The sequence below is a fragment of the Scatophagus argus genome, chromosome 16, assembly GCF_020382885.2.
Source record: "Scatophagus argus isolate fScaArg1 chromosome 16, fScaArg1.pri, whole genome shotgun sequence".
In the NCBI taxonomy this organism is placed as follows: Eukaryota; Metazoa; Chordata; class Actinopteri; family Scatophagidae; genus Scatophagus; species Scatophagus argus.
The window spans coordinates 18,192,453-18,216,529 of NC_058508.1; the positions used below are offsets into that span (position 1 = coordinate 18,192,453).

General features: G+C 44.4%; 2 protein-coding genes across 3 annotated transcripts; one reads left to right on the forward strand and one right to left on the reverse strand.

Annotated features, from left to right (window-relative positions):
* Nucleotides 1-578: 578 nt before the first annotated feature.
* Nucleotides 579-19,181, reverse strand: LOC124073268 (disintegrin and metalloproteinase domain-containing protein 11-like). The gene is given in 27 exon segments (XM_046415395.1): nt 579-2,286; nt 2,518-2,535; nt 3,748-3,838; nt 4,671-4,782; nt 5,299-5,467; nt 5,555-5,674; nt 5,864-5,969; nt 6,087-6,150; nt 6,232-6,282; nt 6,373-6,453; nt 6,909-7,001; nt 7,133-7,204; nt 7,465-7,564; nt 8,085-8,136; nt 8,687-8,777; nt 8,899-8,983; nt 9,079-9,245; nt 9,461-9,532; nt 11,209-11,390; nt 11,692-11,752; nt 11,883-11,946; nt 12,092-12,174; nt 13,991-14,057; nt 14,413-14,489; nt 17,366-17,556; nt 18,306-18,421; nt 18,423-19,181. Coding segments are annotated over 27 exon segments (2,475 nt in total). The 5' UTR covers nt 18,497-19,181; the 3' UTR covers nt 579-2,270.
* A 1,630-nt stretch (nt 19,182-20,811) lies between these two features.
* On the forward strand, nt 20,812-23,780 carry si:dkey-208k4.2 (P43 5S RNA-binding protein-like). Of its 2 annotated transcripts, none has more exons than XM_046415394.1 (9): nt 20,812-21,078; nt 21,190-21,290; nt 21,364-21,460; nt 21,620-21,708; nt 21,966-22,039; nt 22,251-22,331; nt 22,418-22,647; nt 22,886-22,939; nt 23,146-23,780. In XM_046415394.1, the coding sequence occupies exons 1-9, from the start codon at nt 20,950-20,952 to the stop codon at nt 23,395-23,397; spliced, it is 1,107 nt and encodes a 368-aa protein (XP_046271350.1). In that variant the 5' UTR covers nt 20,812-20,949; the 3' UTR covers nt 23,398-23,780. The 2 variants fall into 2 exon arrangements, with proteins under 2 accessions (XP_046271350.1, XP_046271349.1); XM_046415393.1 differs by having other exon boundaries at nt 20,813-21,078; nt 23,143-23,780.
* Nucleotides 23,781-24,077: the final 297 nt, after the last annotated feature.

Consider the following 24,077-nt stretch of genomic DNA (forward strand, 5'->3'; position numbering starts at 1 on the left):
AAAATAAGCAGTTTTTCCTCTTTGATTTTGTTCAGCAAACGACAACTGGGAGAAAAATAACAAGTTAAATGATAATGAAAATAATTGGCAGTCACAGCCGCAGATTGATTGTACATCTAGTTGCACATAATTGAAGGAAACAATGTCGATGTACCGTTTGTCCCACACCCAGTGTAATTTAACATAAAGATGATTTTAGTGTTTAAAATGTCTTTCAGAAGCAGAAATCTCACGTTTAACCATCTGTTGAAACCATAAAAAAATAAATAAAGCCAAGAGAGGAAGGCAGCGAGATGTGAGAATAGCAGGTCTGATTTCATGTTTTAGTACTTTTATTTTCCTTTCATTTCAATTCAACTGCAAGCCTCAGTTCATTTCTTTCTTTTAGTCTCAGTTCAAAAAGATAGTGTCTAAAAATATGGGAAAAGATGCATTCTATCCCCCCCCCACAGATCAGGACAGATTGTACTTGATACTGTACATACTGTAATAATAACAATAGTGCATCTGCCATAGTGCAAAGCTAAAATGAACCAAACTGACCTCATTCACGCATACAGTTTCAGACAAGCAGCCTCCTGGACCCCAGACTCGATCTCTTTAATCTCATTTACAGCAGGGATCGTTACAAAAAGCCTCTGTGCTGAGGCGTTCACCCAGGGCCTCGGATCTATCAACAAATGTACAAAAGATTCATTACATTTCGGTGATAGCTGGAATGATGAGAGAGACGGGAGGCGGCTAGCTCAGCTGCTACGCCACATTTAAAGATGGCGTGGACGGTGGTGACTGCAGGAGAGATCTGTGTGTGTGTGTGTGTGTGTTCGCTGAAACAGATACGACTCATTATTTTAACATAGCTTTTAAATAAATCTTCATACAGTGCATTTAACATTCAGTATATCTTGCACATATTTACAAACAGGTGTGCATACAGTTGGCTAGTGCTCATTTTCTGTGGTTACATGACATTAAAAACTGTTGAAGTCTTTATTAATGTGCCGCCTTTGTGGTACCATGGCTGCAGCGTACAGCAGTTTGTAGAAAGAGATGATCTTCTAGAGGTAAAAACCTGCCTATCTACCTGTGATAGGAGGAAGTGTTAAGGTGTACATGGACACGGCTGCCCCTAACACGAGTGTAAACACGCATACATTCTTCCTTTCTTTAAAAACCTCATACATTCGCTCGTGAAACGGACATACAGATTAAACCTCCGAAGCGTACAAACTTTGGGCCTGAAAGTAGTGAGCACGCACACGGATATGGTGGAATGTATGTTGGACAGTTTGTGGCTGAGAACACTAAGTTACGGTCTCTGCTGCTTCAAAGTTCAGTGGTTTAAAATGATCCCGAAACCATTACACCTAGCTTCCTTTTTTTTTGTACCTGAAAACTTGTGGGTGAGGGAAGGGGTGAGGGGGTAAATAACGGCAAAGGTAAAGTCATTTATCGCTCTGGGCTCTGGCTAATGGTTGACTGGTTTTTGAGCCATCGATTTATATGATGATTAGTCCTTCCTCAGTCTCTCTTTGGAAAACACGTGAACAACAGTCCAATGAATGGTTTCTTGTCAGTTACAGCATATCCGTGTTGCCAAAATTTGTAGATTAAAAACACCGCTTTGCGATGCACCTAGTCAAGGCCTGCCATCAGAGGAACCGCCTCAGGTCCTTCTCCTTTGAGAGAAAGGAAACTATTTAGATCCTTTTATATTTCAGTCAATTAGCCGGTCTGTGTGCCAGTCCAACGTTTAGCCGTGGACTTGGTGGCCAGTTTAGTGTTCTGTTCCTTCTGTGCAGGCAGGCAGGCATTGGAAAAACATGTCTCTAATTAAATTGGTCCACCATTGAAATGTTCTTCATCAGACTGTCCAAGATGTGAGAAAGGGAGGTACACAGTCACCGCAGCACATTCTTCATTCCACCGGAATGGAGGAAGACCCTGGTGTCTCCCGCAGGGAGAGCCACCTGCTCGCTCTAGGCGTGACCTGGACACAATCCTCAGCGGCCTGTTGGCAGCAGCCATGCAGGTATGATTTGGCTGGTATGGTGAGAGGAGCTCCACAGGCCCAGAGGAGGACGGACAAAAGGAGCAGACAGGAGTGTGGAGGAAACGCTAATCAGAAGAGGTTTGGAGAGATTTTGGGACAGGAGTGGAAGACCTTTTTTTTTTTTTTTGTTCCCCTCTTCTCCGATGTGGAAACGACACAGTGCGAGGAGGAAGACAGGAGTAGACAGGACACAGAGACAAAAAGACAGACAGGCATCTTATCCTCCACCAGATCTGAAAGAGAAAGTGAAAACGGAGATCCTTAACAGAAAGAAAAAAGGAAGGCCTCAATCTGCTCTATAATGTTGAAGGGAATTTTATGGTATGAGAAACATTTTAGAAAAAACTGTAATAGGATGAAGCATCTGAGAAGGAGCAGTGAGATGCATGGTGAGCACGGTGCTCTGTGGGGATGAACGTTAGATGGTGGACATGCTGAGGGAAAAAGGAACGAGATGGTTATACCTTCCTCTTCGAATGTTCCTGCATCCCATAAGCACACGGTGGGAGAAAAGACAAAATGTCAAGACATATCAAAGAGGAAACAAAATCCAACAAGATAAATAATTTTTTGAAAGACATTGCAACACTGATCATCTTACATTGGAACTTGCATGAAATTTAGAAGACAAATAAAGCAATGCTGCGCAAGAACAGAATTGTTAAAGACTAGCAGAAACAGACTTAAAATCTGAATCAATACTTGAATCATTTTCTTTCACGTTGGACTGGTTATACTTGTTAGCAGAGATTTAACCACGATGCTGTCAGATTTTGGAACAAAAAAATGTGAATCAAACAATGAGTCATTCAATCCATTATTCATCCACCAGTCTCCTCCGAAATCGTTCCTGCCAGATAATAGTGATGGCATCACATGCTGCAGGTCTATGGTCATTGTGGCGCTGACCCTCTCAGCGCTGCACAAACACACATTATTACATCCTCCGGGTCTGACTAGGAAGAGAAAAGTCTCTGCTTACAGCTCATGCACACATGCACAGACATTTACCCATGGCCCTGAAAGGACTGAATACATGCTAGTAGCTTTTCAATTACCAGGTCTTTTCATTAGCCACAATCACCTTATGAATCTAACTGAGTGAAGCGGGAGCAGTCCTTTTAGGTCAGAGTATAAGGAATGAACAATAGCGAGCATGCACAGGTGGAACAGTGCAGAAGAAGCACCTCAGCGAGGGCACTTGGGGTTGGGATGCTGCTAACAGGCTAAATGCAGGCTAAAGAGCACCAAAGGTAAAAAATACTTTTTAAAAAACAGTGTTTGTAGTAATCCACTGTAACCATTAGACCTTTGAAGGGCTAATAAATCTAGTGGACCTGAGAGACGTGTTGCAGAGGTTCCTGGCAGATTAACACCTCGGTCGTGCCCTGTTATTACAATAAATGGCTGGGCTTGTAGTAGAGGGAGGGGGGAGGAAAGGAGCAGGATGGAGCTCACGGTTGGTTAAAACTTAGTCAAAGAAAAGAAAACAACCGCTTTGACGTTTCGCACGGATTCCGGCGGCAGGAGCAGTTTGAGCGTAAGTATGGCCGAGCTCAGACTCGACCACCTATTTCCCCTCCCCCAAGTTGCAAACGGGCATCTATTTCAGGAGTGAGAGTGGCAGGGGCGATGGGGGGAGGGTCCTTTAGGTAGAAGCAGACAGGTACACAAAGGCATGCCAGAACTCTTACTTAAATCCCCATCCTGTTCCCCCTAGGACTATAGCTGCCAGGAGAATAGCACCTGCGATGGACCCTATTATGATATTGGTGCCACTGGGACCTGCGCAGAGGAAGGAGGAGGGAGGAAGGGTGCGGAGGAGGAGGAAGAGGAAGGAGGGAGGGGAGGAGGAGGAGGAGGGGCAGAAACAAAACAACACCACTAAAAAACACACGTCAGAGGACAGCATCAACACCATACATCAACAACATCAACTAGAGAAAGAAAGAGATGCAGGTGGTAAGATACCTGCAGACAGAGAGAGAGAAAGAGATGGCGGGAAAGAGGAGGAGACCAGCACGTGGGGTGGAGGTGGGAGAACGGGCGGGTGAGCGAGGGAGGTCAGGAGGACAACAGTTACATAAAAAAAAAAGACCAAAGGAGAGAGAGTTTTATTACTTTGTTCTCATTTCTCCTCTCCTGCTCTTTCAGCTGGACACCCTCTTGCTCAGGGTGGCTTTTTTGGCCCTATGAGAGCAGCTGCTCAATAGCTCTGTGTCATTGGCAGACTGCAAGAAAGTAAGGAAGACACTTGAAGGTGACAGTGCCTGCAAGACATTCAGCACTACTACTACTACACACACACATACACACACACACACACACACACATGCACATATGCTCTAATGGATAAACATGTCTCAACACACACCCACACTCTTTCCAACATTGAAACCGAAACTCAGCAGGAAGGAAAACACTGTATCTCTAAATATTGGTGATCTCACAATTATCAGGTGAACTACTCTTCGTGTTTGAGGATGATATTGTGCTCGACTTTGGTACATAGAGAAGCCACAATGACGATGGACGATAGAGACTATGGGGGGGGGTGGTATGAGAGGCAGACAGAGAGGAGAGAGAGACATGGGCGGGTTGAGCGGGTGCTATGGACCTTTCTTCTCTGGGCCGGTCTGGACTGTTGGCTCAGGGATGGGATCAAAGACACTGCAGTCCTTCCCTGTGTAGTCCCTGTCACAGATACACTTCACCTCATTGCTGCAGGTCTACAAGAGAGAAAGATGAAAATCAAGTGCAACAGCTGCTAAACAAAAGCAGTGAAAGCAGTGATGTTAAAACCTAAACTATGTAGCGAGTAAGCATGGATTTGGTGATTTGAGGGTTGAAAGACATCTATGACCGCTGGTTAAAGCTGAGCTGAATTTGAAATGAAATGTTTTTAAGACTTCTTTATGGCCTTTGCCGCAGACATTTAGTTGCTATTGAAACTTAAGTTATGAAAGGACATTTATCATTCCCACATTTATGTTTTGGCAGGACTACAGTGATGTTATGTACATGCAAGCAATAACTACACACGTGGACGTATTCTTATTTATCAGCCTATGTTTAGTCTACTTCCTTCTTTCCTACAGATCTATGTCCTCCAAAAAGGAGGATACTGTCTTAGGCAGCAAGACTCGTTCCTACTAAGTACTGAGATAATAAATTTGTGTGTCTGAAAAATGTTCACCTTTTTTTTTTACTACAAATTTTAAAACTTTTTTTTCCCATTGTTTTACCCCATGGTCAGAACAGATGCGTCCAAAGTTTGATCCCGAACAGGTGCTGAGGTTGAATGCTGCCACAGGGAGGCAGCGTCGTTCCAAACACATCATGTTGGGCCCACAGGGAGTGCCGTCCTCCACGTAGCCCAGGTCTGAGCCGTCCTCCAGCAGAGCATGGCCACCTCTGAGCGAAGCATCCAAACAGACATGTCTGTTTGGATTTGGATTTTTCTGTTAGATGCGCCAGGTCAGATGTGAATGACCCACTTACCTGCAGTCCAGGTACTTGTTCTGGTGGTAGAGGGTGAAGCTAGTCACCTCACCCTGCAGGTCTCCAAACTTTGGCTTCATCGTCACATTGGCACAGAAGAGGAAGCCACACAAAACATCCCTAAACAGAAGAAGGTGAAAAAGGTCTATGCTTCACTTACACAGACATGCAGCACTTAATAACCAAACCTCAAATCCTAGCAGTTAAGGCACCACTTTTCTGCAGAAGGAAGCAGAATCGAGTGAAAAACTCTTATTCTTATTCTCTTATGAGAGTATCAGCAAGGGGAATCGGGATGTTGTGACTCACGGCTTGTTGCACTGCAGCCAGCCCTGGCCTTCAGGACCTGGACCACAGTTGCCTTTCTCTGTCCCCTCAGCATTCAGCTTCTCATAACAAAACCTGTCCGCTGAATCTGGAAGGGCAAACAATGATACAAATAAAACTGTCACAAGGAGAATGAGACTGCAAAGCCGTATGACTACATGACATTCCAACTCTAGGAGCAATGTGCATTGTGTTCTGTACTTACTGTAACCCCAGAGTCCTCTACACTGTCCATCACGAGTCCTGCATCGTCCACTGTAACAGCGGCCCTGGAGACATGAGACAACAATAATGAAGCACACATCAGAGTGAGACAGAGGCTAGAAAACATGCCAAATACCAGCATTTACCTGATTGTTATCACACATGTAGCCGTCCAGCTTGTGGACATTATGAGGGCACTGCGGAAAGAAGAAAAGTACAGAAAGTTCTGGATACTCTGGTTGATGTTGCAGTAACTTATATTCCGTCTTAAATACAGTCAGCTCTACCTGGCTGGAATCTCCGGTGCACGTCTCTGGTATGTCGCAGTCATTCACAGCGTCTCGACAAACCACGCCTCTGCGCTCATACTGTGTCACAGCAGGAAAAGGCATCAGGTAAATGATGAACACCCGTAATCATATTTCCAGTGCATTTCAGTGCATCATGCAGACAGTCTAAAAAATGTAGCGTGACACTTTCATATTTTACGGCAAAAAGTTTTTATGACGTATACTGGTACTGTGTACTTCTACACTGGAGCACACACTGTGAATACCTTGACACTATGTTGGTAGTTGTTCTCATGGCACATTATATCTCTGGAAATCTTTGTTTCTGGATATCTGTATGAAGAAGCTGGATGTCTAACGTTGTTCCAAAACAATCATGAAATCACTTTCTTCTAGTTTGCAACCATGATTCTTCAGTAGATATTACAACAGATGTAGATATATATAGATATTATAACAGGTCAGCACTATTTCATCGATAAATCACTCCTTTTTCTCATATAAAGATACATTTTCTTCACTTTTTGACCCACCTTGCAGCCACTGCAGCAGAGTCCGTTACTGCACATGGCATCATGGGTAAGTGTGCACTTTTTGCAGCAGGCCCCTCCACTGCGGGCGCACTCCTGCAGCCACAGACATATAAACAACCCTTCAGCTCTGTTTCGGCGAACATCACAACATGACAGAAGGTGCTACCCATCTGCAGGAGGTTAAAGAGCTGCCTTTCAATCATGATGTCCAACTGCATACTCACCACCTGGGATCCACAATCACACTCTTCCCCTGGCTCCACAAAGCCATTCCCACACTCTGGAGGGTCCAACAGCTGACAGAGACAGATATGGACATAAATGAGCTCATATATAAGAGGGAGACAGATGGACGAGGGATGAAGTGTGTCAGGAATATAGGAGACTGTTGGCTGGAAGCACAAAGATAAGAAGATAGGCAAATATTCTGTGGTCCTCTAAGTATATGTATGAGTTCCCATGTAAATTAGACAATAGGAATGATGAATTAGTTGACAAATATGATGTCAGACGTGGCTCCTCTCACACACATCCTACATCAACACATGGCCCTCACCTTGTTGGGCTTGTTGAAGAGGCAGCTCCCGCCCCCCTGGAGCAAGAACTGGATGTACTCGTCAACGCTGCAGCGAGAGAACTTTCTGGGAAGATAGTATCTGCGTACACACACACACACACACACAAAGATTGAGACCAGGACATTACAAAAAAATAAAATAAAAGACAGCACAATGCCTTTTTGCCAGTAAAGAATGCCAGATCCAGTGTGGGTGTCTGTGCCACTTTGCAATCTGACAGAAATGTTACCATCTGTAGTAAGATATTACTCAAAAGGATAACTGAAATCTGTATTATTCCATCTGGTAAAAAGAGCCAAATTAAATCCACTCATAGTGTAAATGTTTTTAATTAAATTTTCAATTCCTACACGGTGGTCGGCACGTTAAGGCCTGACATTTAAACAACTTGGCTTAAAGCTGGCTTGGCTCACTGAAGGCTGAGTAAAAGTCAACGAATCCCTCTGTCACAGGTGTTTAATTGTCTAATTGAGTGAAACGAATGGAACGAATCGCAGCTTAGAGGGAACATCACAGGGAATCAGCCCTGCTGTCTGTCTGCAGTTAGCAGACACAGAAGAGATTTATTTTACAGGTGCGCTCCGACGAGGATCTTTACCCAGTGTCTTCCATGATGCAACCGAGCCAGGCATCTGGGCACCTGCAGTCTCCTGTGAAGAAGGAGCAGGAGGAAGAGGAGCATAGGTGAAGAAAACTAACTCAGTAAAGTAAAAAGTGTTGAGCAATGACAAGCTGCTGCAGCAGGTCCTAAGAGAAAGATTTATGATGACATCAAAGGAGAAAAGACTTCATAGATGTGTGTGACAGAGGTCTGGTAGTGTATAGCGCGCACACCGGGCTCTCGTCTTGGCATTGAATAATGGGCCTGACGGCTCTTCAACATTAATCACTGAGCCTATTGTTCGGTGGCAGCAATGCTCTAACCACCACCCCATCCTTCATGGACGCAGGTGACTAATCACCTAATGGAGAAGTCTAATTACACGAGAGAACTACTGGACAGGGATACCAACAGCCAAAGCTCTCTAATACTCCCCTTCTCCCCACCCGACTATCAATCTCATCCCTCACTATCATCCTCTGCCTTCTTCCCACATTCATCTTGCTCTCTTGCTTTGATAATTTATTCAGCTCAACCCTTGGTCTATAGATCTCTCTATCCTCCCCGCTGCACTATCAGGCTTTCATGTTGTCTTTTACCTGCAGAGTTACGTGCGTTGTTCCACCTCATGCCGATGTTCTGGCCAAGACTCTGGCACAGCGTGATGGCCATTGCACCAACATTCCCATACTGGAACAAATACACAGAAAATCCACCCAGGACACATTTACTGTGAGCTGTCTCTGTCCAAAAACAACAAAATCGCTGTGGGTGCACCAGACAAAAATTGCTGCTTTAGGCTTGTCCTCACCTCGTTGATGCCTCCTCCCCTTGTTAGAGAACACACTCCTCCGGTGTAGGCTGCCCCACTGCGGCTGCTGTGAAATGTTCGCCCTCTGGGGGGCCACAGGAAAGACGCCATCATTTAAAACCTCAACTAGCAACCAAACATCAAATAAACCTTACTGCTTAACGCTGCTGATTTATTTACGAGAAAAGATGGATGACGTCACTCTGGTCTTTGATGTTGTCCTTCCTGTATTTCATGAAGTTCTGCAGTGTTATCAATGGATCTTCCATGACTGGCATCATATTTTTAGAGGTCCAGGTCTCCATGGCAACCAGCACGATCCTCGTGTTCAGCTGTTCCTTGTAGATCTGGGGACAAAAGAAAAAAAACCCAAAAAAAACAACACGCTGATCATCACACCTGTGCTGTGAAGACTGTGAATGAAGAACTGTGTGCTGTGTGGGATAAGTCCTCTCCGAATGAGGGAAAAAAAAACACACACGCACATAAGTTGGCAGCTGGTGGTGTGTGTATGCAGAGTTTAGGAGTAGGACGATTATAATCCTACAAACAAAGCTCTTACCGCATCTGCCATGTTGACCACTGCTTTGGCAAAGTTCTTGGTTTGGCTGCTAGAGCGACGCAGCTGTACAAACTGTGGAGACACAAGATACACAGATGGTGTAAGGGATGGATCACATCCACATCCCCCCCCCCCCCCCCCCCCCCACACACACACACACACACTTGTACTTGTAAAGATCCCAACATAAGGCGTAAGTTTATAGGAATGTTTCACTGATTTAATTTCCATGAATCACTTCACGATAACTCCCAAAGCAAATCCCTGCATAAAGTTTCAAGTAAAAAGTAAGACAAGGCTAGTTATGAAATCAAAATTAATACACATTCATCAACGTACTCTTCACTTTCTATAAAGTCCAAAGAGAAATGGTTTTATGGAATTCTTGGTTCTGGTGTTAGTAGGTGGTCAAACGTTGCTCTAAAGTTTTAACAGATTTTCATCAGTATTAACCCTCAGGAGTCGACAGACGCGCCGGCGCGTCCTTATCACAAGACCACTTTAAGACGACGTAGCTGCAAGACGCAGCCTCGCTGAATCTCAGTTTTTTTTGTGTCGAAAGTGGGCACTTCAAACTATATACCAGTAAATTTTGTTAATATGTCAAGTAAAACCAGAGTTATGATAAAAAATATACGCACTGTTTTTTTCATGACCATTGCCATCACGTTTGGTGCGCGTTTGGGGCGCGCATTTTATGCAAGAAGACGCAGTAAACACCAGCGCATTGAGCGCACTTCATTCAGTGCACTTCAGCGCATTTTCCCCAGTCGGATTTTAGAGTTTTGTGTGATTTTAGGTCCAGTGTGTCAATACAGTATGTCAAAATGAAAAAAACAACAGTAAATCACACTTGTGAGGTTGTGCTGATCAAAAATGATTCCAAAATGGCAAGATAAAAAAAATTCTAAGTTGAAATATAAAATTAGAATCAAAAATAGTCAACAACTGACAATTATACATGACTTCAGAGGGTTAAGAGAATACAATTTACAGAAAGCACTCATTCAGCTCGACCACATGTCTGCTGATTGGCTAAAGTTTCAAATTAATTTAATTGAGCTTTGCAGAACCACTGAGGGACATTCAAGATTACCAAGTAAGCATTCAGTCATCATGCTGTCTTAAAACAGCAAGGGAGACACTCATAGTTGTTAAATCAGTGGAGGTCAGTAAAAGGGGTATTAAGTTAATCTTCAGTTTTGGCTTTAGTCCTCTGACATTTAAGTATGTCTTTTACAACAACTACATTTTATTTTTTGTCAGGCAAATTTGTTGGAGAACACTTTATTTAACAATGTCCATTTATTATCTGTATACATTTTTTTAAACTTTTGCTTTATCAGCAGCTACATTTTGTCTCTACATATCAGCATGTGTACTTTTACACCTCTGAAGACAACACCACTGTGATGTCAGTGGTTTAAGATGAAATTAGCAAATGTGCCTGCACAGCCTCCATCAGCTTTGCAGCCACAGAATAATCAAGTCTATTAATTCTGTATATGACCAGTGTACAAAAGGCTATGTAATAACACTGGGTGAAGTTATGATGACTGAAAATGTGTAGTTTGGTGTGGACTTTTGGTAGATAAGTAAACATTAAAACAACCAGGATAATACACCCATCCCCAAGCTTCCAGTCTAGCTTGGTTAAGCACACAAACCATGCTGGTTGATCTAAACAGGACACAGACAACTCAGATTTCTCTGGAAGTCAGAGAGCACCAGCGCAGATCACCACTCACCATGTCGTTGTCGTTGACCACCATCAGCTCAATGTATTTGGTCTCTGTCTGCACAGAGGGCTTGCGAACAAATCTCTTGGATCGCCTCAGCCCCCCTGACACCTGCTGCTCCCTCGTTTGGTCCGGCCTGTCGTCATCAACGTCACCTCCTCTGCTTTCCCACTTGCTGTCCTCTGAACAGTCTGGACACACAGAGAGGCAGTTAGGCAATTTTCTCTTGAACTGCGATGTGCAGTTCAAACATTGCAATTTCAATTCCTGTTGTCATTACAGCTCCTAATAAAAAAAAATGTTTTGAATGTAATTATTGCCTCATCTGAAATCTACAAATTACACCCCATTCAATTATCACATTTGTTTTGTCTGAACTGTCCTCTCTCACTGGTGTGAAACTATCGTGGAGCTGGAAGTTTATTGACAGTAACATAAGCAGTATCCATCGAATATTAAGTATATAAGAATATTAAGTAAGCATTTGTGCACCTGGACAGTGTGGAGAAAGTCGGATATCAGGCATCCTGCGGATTAAGTGTGTGCCATCATCCTATAACGAAGCACATCCAAATGACATTAGACACCAAAGCCTACAAGCAAAACAACGACAACAACAACAACAACAACATCAGCATCCAGACTACTGGATCTGCTGGAACTACCATCTGCTGACTGTTTACCTGATTGCTCCCACTTTGAAGGGGCTCAATCCCGTAGGAGAAGAAGCCATCAGAGAACATGCCGCTGAGATGCAGAGCGGAAAGGGACAGAAAATTTCAAAAATAAGCAGTAGTTATATGTGAAGAAAATTTAAGCATAGTCTGATCTGCATGCACAGGTCACTTGCATGTGATTTTTTTGTTAAATAAAGGTTTACTGTGAGGCTCACCACAGGCCGTGGCAGGTGGAGAGAGCTGCCCAGGACTCTGGTAGACCCCTTAACCTTCCCTGGTAGTAGCAGTGCTCCCCTCCCTGTGGACACAATGCATCGCTTTTGTTCATGATACAACTTCTACTGACACACTTCAGGCTTTACGGGCGAGCTTTTATACCTCATTGAGTACAGCAGCTGTTCAGCTCTGAGGGAAAACCTCTCACAACCCCTGCATATGCGACTCCCTCTTTCCCCTCTACTGCGTTTATGGCACAGTTTGTGACCTACTTGTGTCCTGTGCTCCACTCCACTTGCTTCGCTGACAATAGAGGTGGAGGTAGACCCTTCACAATCTCTTGAATAAATCAAATCTCACATTGCCCACACGGTTAGATGTGAGAATTTAACATGGAACGACTGCATAGTAGGCAGGCTGCAACTGAAAACCACAGGATGGGACTAATAAAAGGAAATTGTGCTCCATTCTTTCCTGCGCTTATAACAACCTTGACTACCACAAGTGAGTCGCGGCTTTCATCTCCAGCTGACACTCCCTCAAAAGTGGGCTCGCTGCTTCACAAGGTCAGAGTGGAAGAGAAGAACCACCGGGAAAGGTGAGAAAAGTGAGAAAAGCTGGGTCACCTGGTTCAAATTGAGTCCAGCAGGGTGTCTCAGCCTTGCCACAACAGCTCGGCAAAAACAACGCATCAGTGCTTTGAATGGAAATAAAAGTACCTTGATGACCGAGATCGGTCTGGTGACGTGCTGCCCTGAACATATCACACCTGCCATGTCCAGCAGCAGCAGCACCAGAGGCATCATGTGAGGCCTCCGTCCAGCTGAGAGACAATCTGGCCTGACTACAGATCTCCATTCCCAGCCCTGCAGGCCTCCTCTCCCTCCCACCACTCAGGGAACAAACCGATTGTCTATTAACACACATACACCCCCAAAATTACTCCTCCCTGATGCCAAAGCTTGTCCTGCCTTTGTATTAAGTGGCATTTTACTCCTCATATTCCCTCGTCCTCCTCCTCTCTCGCCGGCTTGGCTCTTCCCTCCCTCTTGGTCTTCTTTCATTCTCTTCGCTGCCAAGAACTTAATGACACCGCTGAGCTAACTCGTTGCTATGGAAACAGGCTTGTGATTGGTCAGGGCGACTGAGGGAGAGTTTGGAACGATTGTGGGTGGGGACTTGAAGTGCTGGCTGGGTGGGTGGATGACTGCTGGGGGTGGTTGGGGTGTGGGGGGGGTTTAAGGCTTTCATCCATTTTCCTGTTATCTCTTAATTCATTCTCTGAGCTTGCGGTTTGACACCACAGGCATCCACTGCCTTTTTTTTTCTTGACCGTTTGAGGAAGACCACGAGGCACATCTCTGACAGACGAGCCCATGGATGTGGAGCACAGTAACATACATAACGTTAATAGTTACATGGCAGCCTACTTTTGAAGCAAAGAACACAATGCACCTTCCATAAATAGATAAAACGAGAGGATGAGATCAAACTGCAAAACTTCTGTAAAACATCATAATAATATTTTAAAAAGAAATCAACCTTTAAAGATAGAAACAAAACAAAAGAACGTCTCCACTCTCCCACCTCTAAAGCGAAGCTTTAATCAAACCGATCTACATTATGTGACTTTAAAACATATATGAAACACAGGAATTATGTTATATAATGAGCTCTAGACCACGTGAGGCATCTGACAAAACTTTAAATTCATTCCTCACTGGCAGCAGCCTCAGTGTAAAATGTGACAAAGTCTCTAGTTTCGACAGCCAAAGAACCAAATGCTGCACTGCCGCTCTGGTCACCTCATTAATATTCTGCCTTCTGTGTGCGAAAAGACAAGTTCGCTCACTCAGATCCTGTCAGTTCACATCCCCACCCCACGCAAACAGTCTTACCACAGACTCTGAGGGTTGGCCATCCTGGTTAAAGTGCCGTTCCACATATTCTGAGGACAGGAGGTGACTGCAAAAGAGAGGAGAGACACCATGAACATCTCTGATGGCATCATTTCTATCACCATGTGATCAAAAGTGGTTTCATCAGGGATCGCTCACCCCTCAAATGCATTTTACAAAGAAATAAGTGAACATGTTAACATGTGGTGTTAATAAAATCAGAGGAAGCTCATAAAAATTCACCAGTGTGTGTCTGTGCGTCTGCCACTTTGGTATTCCCCATCTTGTTGGGTAACATAATAGAGGCTCTAAGTGCATTTGCTTAAGTGCAGGGAAATGCTAATGAGAACAGCTGCAGTAAATTAAGAGCTCCTACTGATACAGGCGTGTGCAAATGATTGATTTTGGGCTGTAATACTAACTGGTTTAGCTCCAGGTCCAGAGTGAAGGTGTGTCCAAAGGCTTCCACTTGGAAACAGCTCTGGGCCAAGTGGACAGGCTGAGGAAAAAAACCCCCACAGTGATTGAGACAGATTTGACAGTTGATAAATTGAAGCGTAGCAAAACAATTGTGGTTGAGTGTGTCACTCAGTTAAAGCCACAGAGTGATTCTGAAAAAGTCCCATGAATAATTCAACAGAATCAATAGTGTGTATGCTCTAAAAGCATCTCAGCAGCTGAAATATTATGACTGATAAAGTCTCCATTGATCGACACTGGCTGCCAGCATTCAGGAGGTCATGACTGCAGAGAGCTATGGATGTTTAAGAGCTCAGCTGCAAAGTCGTGACAGACGTGGAAGGAGAGGGTCTCGACAAAAGGAGGAGAAAACTTTATTGGTATTGTATAGTTTCAGTGATGCTGCACCAGCATCAGTAATGAACAGCCGCCAGAGCTGATGAGGTGAGGAGACAGCAGGGCCAGGAGAAAGAGAGAGAGAGAGAAACTGACTGCAGACTAAACAGTGCGTCTCTTCATCAGCTTTGGCTGTGCCAGCGTGGTTTTGATCTCAGTCTGGAGGAACCAGGCTGCAGTGAATCACTGGGCTTTTACAATAACGTGCATCACTATCCAGGAATAATTCCCTCCAGTGAGTACGGACAACAGATTTCTTACTACTGTCTCGGCTGAAGCGTGGTGTCCATCAGCGCTCTGGCTCTGTACAGTAACGGCTTTACATTGGTTGCATTTGTGTTCTGACCAGTTTGTGCAAACGTTCTCGATGTGGCTGACGGACGTTCTGAGCACCTTAAAGACTTCTCACTTCAAAAGTTGAGATTGAAACTTCCTTCTTGACACCATAAGGTCCGTTTGATGGCTGCGCTGCAGTTTGCCATCATATCACATCATCCATCAATCTTTCACAATGGATACTGATAATTTAGTAATGAAGTGCACATACATTTTTACATGATGGTAGCAAAGTCAAGACATGTTATTGATTTCTTTGTATTGAACACCTAACTGCCCATTTAATGTGGGAATTGGTCTCACTACGAGTGCTTTTCTTCATGCATTTATCCTTACAATTACAATTAGTACAATTAGTACTCAAGGAGATTAGAGTAACCAAGAGAATAACCAGTGATGGGAGTGTGACTAAGTACAATCTACTCAAATACTGTACATCTCTGAGGTACTTGTACTTCACATGCATATTTTAATTTTGTTCAACTTACTTACTACTTTTGTTCCACTAAATTTTGGAGGCAAATGTTGTACTTTTTATGCCACTACATTTATTTAATAAACTTCTAATTACCTGTGGCAACTGGACAACAAAAAACACGGTCACTGAGTATTGGAAGAATGCTGAATGTCAGACAAAATAATCTGCCAGGCCGATTATCGCTTCATCCCTATTAATTAACCCACAAAATGAGTATCCTAGTGCAGCATATCAACATCCACCTGAAATTTTAAAACAATTGTAATCCAGTGTAGTCTTCATGCAAAACATATTAAAAATATTAATCTTATCGTTTGTCTTCGATTGTCAGCTGAGCACACAGAAAGCATCAGAGCAGATAAAACAAAACAACCAGGCCAGTTAGGGAAAAAGCTTCCTCGACTATTTTCAACGCAGCATGATGTGACAGTGAGGGAAGAAAAAGCTCAGCTCATCTGCTGCTGCTCCTAAATTTAGGATGTCCCTCACTCCCTAAATATTTTACTAAACAAAACACAGCAGTGCTACCACGAGCACATCAGCTGAAATATCGACTTTCTGAAGCCTCGTCTGCTCGAACAGTGTCATCGTTTGTATCTGATGAATGCCTATTACATTAACTGTTGTTGTTTCTTATTCACACGGTATCATTCTTGCTTATGAAAGCTTCTCCTCCAGGGATAACAACATTCATCTTCATCATGTGACTGTGTGTCTGTGTAAGAAGCCTAATGTACTCTCTCTCATAGCAGTTAGCCTATATGTAATATATCATATGGGCATGGTGATGATGGTGGGGGGTGGGCAGGGATGGTGAGAGAAGTGTGCGAAGTGCTCCATGCCTCTTGGACCATGAAGCACTTCTCACACAGGCCTGTTTCATAATTAATGGGGGCATACTTCAACACACCATTGAATAATGAAGAACGGGGCTGGGGAGGGGGGGCTCGGTACGGCAGCCGGATGATCGGACATGATGAGTGAATATTTCAGGATGGGCTGAGCTTTGTCATGTGGAGATGAGGGCCCCTCCAAACACGCACACATTTAAACTGCTCTTTCATAAGCCGTGTGTTTAGTACACAACATACAAAGCAGGCCAGAGGGTTTCAGTTCGTGAACTTGTTGCCAAACGTTACGGCTTGAGTTCAGGCAGAAATAAATGTCTGCAAAACAACAACTTGTCTGTCTTGGTTTCATCCAGCTGGAGTTACTTCGCAGTGGACATTTGAAGGAATTTTCAGCGACTAAGTGGGTCAAAAAAATACCACCCTGCACTGTCATCCCTGCATGAGCAGCAGAGATCTGAGTGCTGCACTGTCTCTCTCTCTCTCTCACACACACACACACACACACACACACACACACACACCAGAAAAATGAGGTTCCCTTCAGCAGACACAGTCTTGGTACTGTCACACCCAAATATGCCCACACAAACTTGCTACAAGTCCTCTCCTTAGCGAGGATGCATATTGAGGACTAGTCTTTTCCTGATCCGCAGACACCCATTTCACACAAAGAGAAAAACCCGCAACATGTGAAGTGATAATGAATCTCACACAGCCTAACTGGGTTACTTTTCTTTTTAATCAAACTGCAGAGAGTTGAATTTATTCCTCATTTTGATGGGAGATTCCTGGGTGTCCCCACCTCCCAAATTAAAATGACTCGACTGATCTAGAGCAGAATTTGGAATAACATACCGAGGTGTCCCCAGTGCTGTTCTTCACCCTGGTATCCAAGTGGTCGTGAGCCATTTCCTCCTCCGACTGGATCTGCTGTACCAGCCGCTTTGGGTAGGTGACCTCAGTGGCAGTGTCCCCGCCGCTTGGCCGCCCCGCCGGGGTAAACCAATCCCACGTGCCTCCATCCTGCACTGGGCTCCCGTCCTCACCTGCATGTAGCACAACATGGACACTCACAATGGGCTCAAGGGTGTGCAGAGGGTTTCAGAAGACAGACACACCTGAGCTTGACTTCACATGGCAGAGGTGTAGTAAGCAAAGCAAATGAAAGTGATGCATTTTTAACAAGCCACAATGTGTGAGCATTTCCTTTTCTTTTTGGGAACTGTTGGTTTGGTGACCTAATTTATCACAATTACCAGTTCATAACATTTAATCAGTCCCTGCTCTGTCCTAAGATGTTTATCGGACATAATTAGGCTTTGATGGAAAATGTTTTCACCTATCATTGTTTGTAGGCTCTATATTCTAAGAATGATCCCCCTTTTTTCTTGAACACAGAGTGCACATGGTTAAAAATCTCAGCGTTATCAGTCAAGCTGCAAGAACAGGCTGCCTTCGTGACTGACAGGCTCTATCAGTGTGCTTTTAGGCGGTTACTGGATAAAACACTGTTGGAAATGGCTGTGGGTGCGTTGGATAGAAGCAGTGGGGCTGCGATGGAAATGTGTTGATGCAGCAAATCTTCCGCATCGCAGAGAGATGCTCTCGGGCCAGTGGGCTGCTTGGCACCGAGATCCCGCAACAATAAAATCACAGCATACATCGGGGTTAGAAATGTGCTGGCGCAAGGGGAAAAACTGTGGATGCAAAGGAAACTAAAAGGGTGCTCCCGCTCCTTCTCCAAAACCCCCCTCCCCCCTTCCCTCTCTGTTCTCCCTCTCTCTCTCTCTCTTACCTGAGACTGCAAGCCTCTCGCCCACTGCAGCAAAGACCATGAAGCACCACACCGCCAGCATGATCTTCACATATTCCCCCGGATTACAGCATCGAGAGCCGCAAAATGACACGAACCGGAGGGGAAGCAAAAAGACCGAAAAGCGCACAGCAGAAATGATGGCGAAGCTCGAAGGGGGATCTGCTAAACATCTGATGATGCGCGTCCGATCATCTCTCCCCCTCTCTGTCTCTCTCGCTTTCGCCCTCTCAGCTCCGGCCAACGCCGCTACTGAAAATTTGAATCTGCATATCGCGAATGATGAAAAATAAATCAATCCTATAGGCCTGTGGCGGAGATGATCGATACAGGCCTAGAGATTGATCAGTGAGGAGATGGTGAGGGATGGGAGAGTGCGCGCCGCGGAGTGCATCGCTCCGCAAGGCTGCGCGGGTGCGTATGAGTGTATGGATGAGGTTGTATGTGTGCGTATATGCGAATCTGCGGTATGCGGAAACGGAGGGATGGGGAAGCGAGGAGAAATGCGTTGGGTCTGCGGCGAGGAGGACACGTGGGACCGTGGTACCCTCCCTCATCCCGAGCAGCCTCCCCCTCCCCTCCTCCTCCCGTTGCCATGCTGATCTCTGTGCGCGGACAGGATGCGACAGCCCGGCCGAAGTAAAGCCATACAGAGTATCAGGGTTTAACAGTTCATTTTCTCGGTGTAGGGGTATGAATGGCGGATTATAGCGCGGAATACCGTGACGTGAAGATTACAGGTCTGCAGAAGCTGAAGGTGTGTCCCGGGCCGAGGACAAAAAACATCCTGAGAAAGACATCAGGGGCCTAATGTTCCTGAAGATACTCTGGTTTTAAGTTGAGGGTCTTTTACTCATTCAGCTTTTACAATAAAATGGTAATTTTGCTGTTACGTCATTCTCTACTGTGAAATAAGTCGAAGCAATGCCATGAAAATAAAATTAAAATATGTATAATATATAATAGGTCTAATGTCAGCCTTTCTAAAAACCTCTGCGATGACTGAAGAGACTTTCCCCCTCTGATATTCACAAAAGTTGTTTTCATTTAAGGCAAGAATTTACTTTATCTCACGTGGAAGCTTATGAGGATAAAAAAAAATGCAAGTAGCAACAAGAAAATTTGGTAAAACACTTTGGGCTCGTCTGCATGACAGAGTTTAGAAACAAGACATGCATCACAAGGCTGTACTTCACAAAAATACTGTAAATATCCTGTAAGAATGTAACAAAATGGCAAAATACTCCAAAACATGATAAATATAACAAAATTATTCAACCATGGCAACACATTCGGTTATATTAAGTAAACATGACAGGCGTGACGCACGCACTTAATTCTAAAACACAACCAGCATCCTATTAATTTAGCTTCGTATTGGGAATCACAATCGATCCAGCATTAAACTGGAGACCTGCAGTGCTCTTTGTGTTGCTCTCTCAGCCCTGTGGCCCATGAGGTTAGCTTGATGCAGTTAAATCTTCCAGTAGCCATCCCACAACATGCTGCTAATGGAAGCACATTGTGCACTGACAGCCCCCTCTGAATATTTCATCTCCCCCCTTTGAGACTAACAGGGAGCAAGAGATGGTGGGAGGGAGGGGAGAGAGCCAGAGGAGGAGGAGGAGCAGAAGTTCAGCATCAAGGACCAGATATGCGCTTGGCCTTTCTCCTGCCAATCCGACTCAAACATCATCTGTACTGTCCCTTCTGGTGGTATTCACTTGATCCGGATCCAGATCACACAGTGCTGATGCAGCCCATTAAGTATTCAGCAGTTGTACAGCTGAGTAACAAAAACTGCGGGCTGCAGACAGTGTGCTTAAAAAACAAAAAAACAAACAAAAAACGTATGACTGCTTTAATCCACTAACTGTTAATGAGACAAAACCTGATGTTTGACATCTGTTCCCTCTTTCACCGGGACTTTCATTTCTATACTGAATCGTATAACTAAAATTAAACACAGACCCTGTGCAACAGAGGGTAAGCAACAGGACTTGATCATTCCAGACCTTAACACAAATGTGAACAGCTTACTGCCAACCTAAATGCCACAGCCTTGTGAGGCAGAGACACAGTACCCTCTACTGTGCACAGAGCTGCATCACACTTTGAGCTCCACAAAGCTGAGGATGGCCCAGAAAAGGGACGGATGTGAATTCCTTTACAAGCAAGCCTTAAGTCTTACCTACAGCCTTAAAGTATGACGGGTGAATTTATGGCTTTCCACTGTAGGTACCGTTGAGGCCATGTCATGTCCTGTCTCATGCTTGTGCTACACTGCACTAAAAAAAGTCTTTAGTTTAATACTGAAAAGCAGCAGCAACTGTCTCTGACTCTGAGAGGTGGCTACGTGTATTGACTTGCTCCTGTTTCACGTTTGTTTGCACACAGCTGAGCTTGGCAGGGTAATTAGGTTAATTAGTTTCAGCTTTACTTCTTGAGGCTCGGAAAGTACTGAAATGGTGAACACCGCGGGCACAGCCTGACTCACAACCTGGTGACCCGACGCTGCCAATTAACCAATTAAGCGCTCTCAAAAGGCTATAAGACTGACAGACAAAAGCGCCGGCCTTTTAATGACATATTTTCATTTGAAAGGGTGTTCGGATATCGAGGGAAAATGAATAGTGTGCGCAGTGGGAAACCTGCCGGCCGGCTGCAGCTGTTCAACTGCACCTACGCGAACTGTGGAGCCACTTTCACCAGACAGTGGAGACTGAAAGAGCATGAGACGGTGCACACCGGAGCGGTAAGCGAAACATTCAAACTCACAATAAGAAAGTTTGAAAAGAAAAACATACTGTGCAAATATTCAATTCTTAAATAAAGGCACTAAAAATTGTTAACCAAATCTCCTCAGCGTCCGTGTCAGTGCACAGTTGCTGGCTGTGGTCGTCGTTTCTCAAGAAAATCCCACCTGAGCAGCCACATGCTTCAGCACAAAGGGGTCAAGCAATTCAAGTAAGTCGTAAGTCGGGTTTGCACCGTCGCTCCCTTCAACCACGACTTAATTTCTCACTTTTGCTTTCTGTAGATGCAAGTTCGCCGGCTGCGCGCAGAGTTTCCTCAACGCACGCAAACTCAAAAGACATGCGCGCTACAGCCACGGAGACAAAAACAAGTATTTCAAGGTTTGTGCTTGTACACAACTGTGTCCGCCAGATGGCGCCAAAACGCCACACTGTAACAAACTGCGTAGCCTCACAGCCACAGCTCTTGATGTTGAATAGCTAGTTTTCAAGTCTGTTCTGTCATTTTATCCACTTGAAATGCTTTATCCCCTCCCACAGTGTAACCAGCCAAACTGCTCCTTGACCTTCAAAAAACGCAGAGTGTTAAAACTGCACTTACAGGAGCATAAAGTGCCGGCCAACTTCAAGTATGTCTGCAAAATCTTGTGGTGTATAATCAGACTCTGTAGCTTTGTCCTGTGAATTAATGAAGTACTCAAGATCAGGCAGATGAATAACTGTTAAAGACTGTGCCCTTGCTGTTTTTAATTAATCTCATCTTTTGGTGCTTGGAGTTCAGGCACAGGCAGAAGATGGATTAGTGCTTACAGACTGAGTGGGTGTGGCCCCAGTGGCTTAGTTAAATTTTATTTTTATCTCTGCCTGTCCCCAATGTGGTACTTAGGTGTTCGAAGGATGGATGTGCTGCCACGTTCGACACCCATATCGCCCGCAAAGCCCATGAGAAGAAGCATGCAGGTTGGTCTATTTAAATCTTAGTAGGGGTTCTTTCATCTTCCACCCCTTCATTAAAAGAGAATTGCAGCTACATTTGCATGTAACCCTTTCTTGCATTCAAGAAAATTTGCTCAAATGACATGCCATGGTATATGGTTCCCATAAGTGGCCCATAGGAACTGGTGATGATCCTCTTGACCTTCTGGTGCACTTACTGGTCTTGTTTCTGCAGGCTACCGCTGCCCTCATGCCAACTGCCAGGTGCTTGTGTACACCTGGGGGAAACTTCAGAAGCACATGGCCAAACATCCAGGTAAATATGTTTTGGTCATTGTACAAAATTGCAGAAAATTATCCCAAAATCTTCATTGGTTTGATTTTTGTTTTTCACTGTTGTAGCCACAATGACATGCCAAGTCTGTAAAAAGGTCTTCAAGAAAGCAGATGCCATGCGGAGGCACAAACGGATCCATGCTTCCCATAAGCCTGTGCTGGTTTGTCCCAGGGATGACTGCAAGGCCTACTTCTCTACGACCTTTAACCTGCAGCACCACATCCGAAAGGTGCATCTCGAGCTCCTCAAACACAAATGCTCCTTCCCTGACTGCCCACGCATGTTTGCCATGCGGGTAAGTAACAAGTTTTCTGTTGCTGGTGAGGAGATAAATCAGAGCTGTTTCTGTCCTTTGCATTCAAAGGCTTGGGAGTCTTTTAATTTTCTTGTGTGACCTGTGGGACACTGTGTACACCAAGGCTGGCAAATCAATCTAAATTTCAATCATTAGGTGTCAAGAACGCTGATGAATAATTTCTGCGCACTTTATCTTGTACCAAGTTTCACAATGTGACTGTGTTCCTCTTCCACAGGAGAGTATGACTAGACACCTGCTTCGTCACGATAGGAGCACCACCGTTCTGAAGGTAAGCCTGACATCTGTATCCCACAGTGAAGATGTGAAATGCAGCCACCTCACAGCAGTGAGCTAAAGTCACTTAGCCAGGAGGACTGTTGATTTTGGATTTCACTTTCAACATGTTGAAAGCAGGTGCCTTTGTGCTTCTGGTCTTAAGCAGATGGTTAATTGGACAGTGTAAAAATTGTGTAAATGTTTTCCTTATGGCAGCAGAAACGTCAGCGGCCTAAGAAGTCCTGGCAGAACCGTTTAGATGGACACCATCTGCCCCTTGTGGAGGGAGACTTGCGTCGCCTCTTTGCCCTGCGCATGCGGATCTCCCGACGTGCCAAGGTAGAAACCAACCTCTCAGGCCTCTTCAATGAGCGCAAGATCCCTCATTACGTTGACCCGGAAGTCAACCTGCGCAACCTGTTTGGCATCAGAAAGCCTCCGGCTTGTGAAGGAGAAGGTTTAAAGGTTTAAATAAAAATCCATCCAGGCTAGATGTTCATTTTGACTGTTAAGTTTGAACTTCTGAAATCTGCGCAGGCTTTAAGTAACACTGTGCTTTTGTTTTGTTGTTTTTTGTTTTGTTTATTTTTTTTGTTTGTTTTAATTTTTGAGAAATTAGGAAATGTGGGTCTCTTTGGTTGAGGTTTCTTAATGTAGCTGACATACATTAAAATATGTGAATTTCAGAAAAATTACTTGAATGTCACCTTGACACACTGATTAGGATGGTTGAGCTATTGATAATTTCAAAGACTGAATTCAAGTTACTGAAGACTATATGTCTTATTTGAAACACTTATTTTGTATGATGACACTTGTGGACCCAATAAAAATGAGTTGCATTCTGAATCAAGCATTAGATTTTAATGCTGTTTATTTCACCTCCCATTCGAGTGTTTAGATAAACAGCGCCGGAGGTTTGCTCATCAGCAGCAGCAGCTGCTACTGCAAAACAATCACCTTTGTTTGTTAAGTCTCATTTAATTGCAGCGGGGCACATCGTCTCATTGTTGGCACATCCTAACAGCTGTTCTCCTCCAGCCATCTACCTTTGGTCATTGCTTTGGCTTCACATATTGGTTGACATTTGCTGAAAATGCTGGAGCTCATTAAATATGAACAAAGGACTGCACATGAGTAATAGCTGAGTC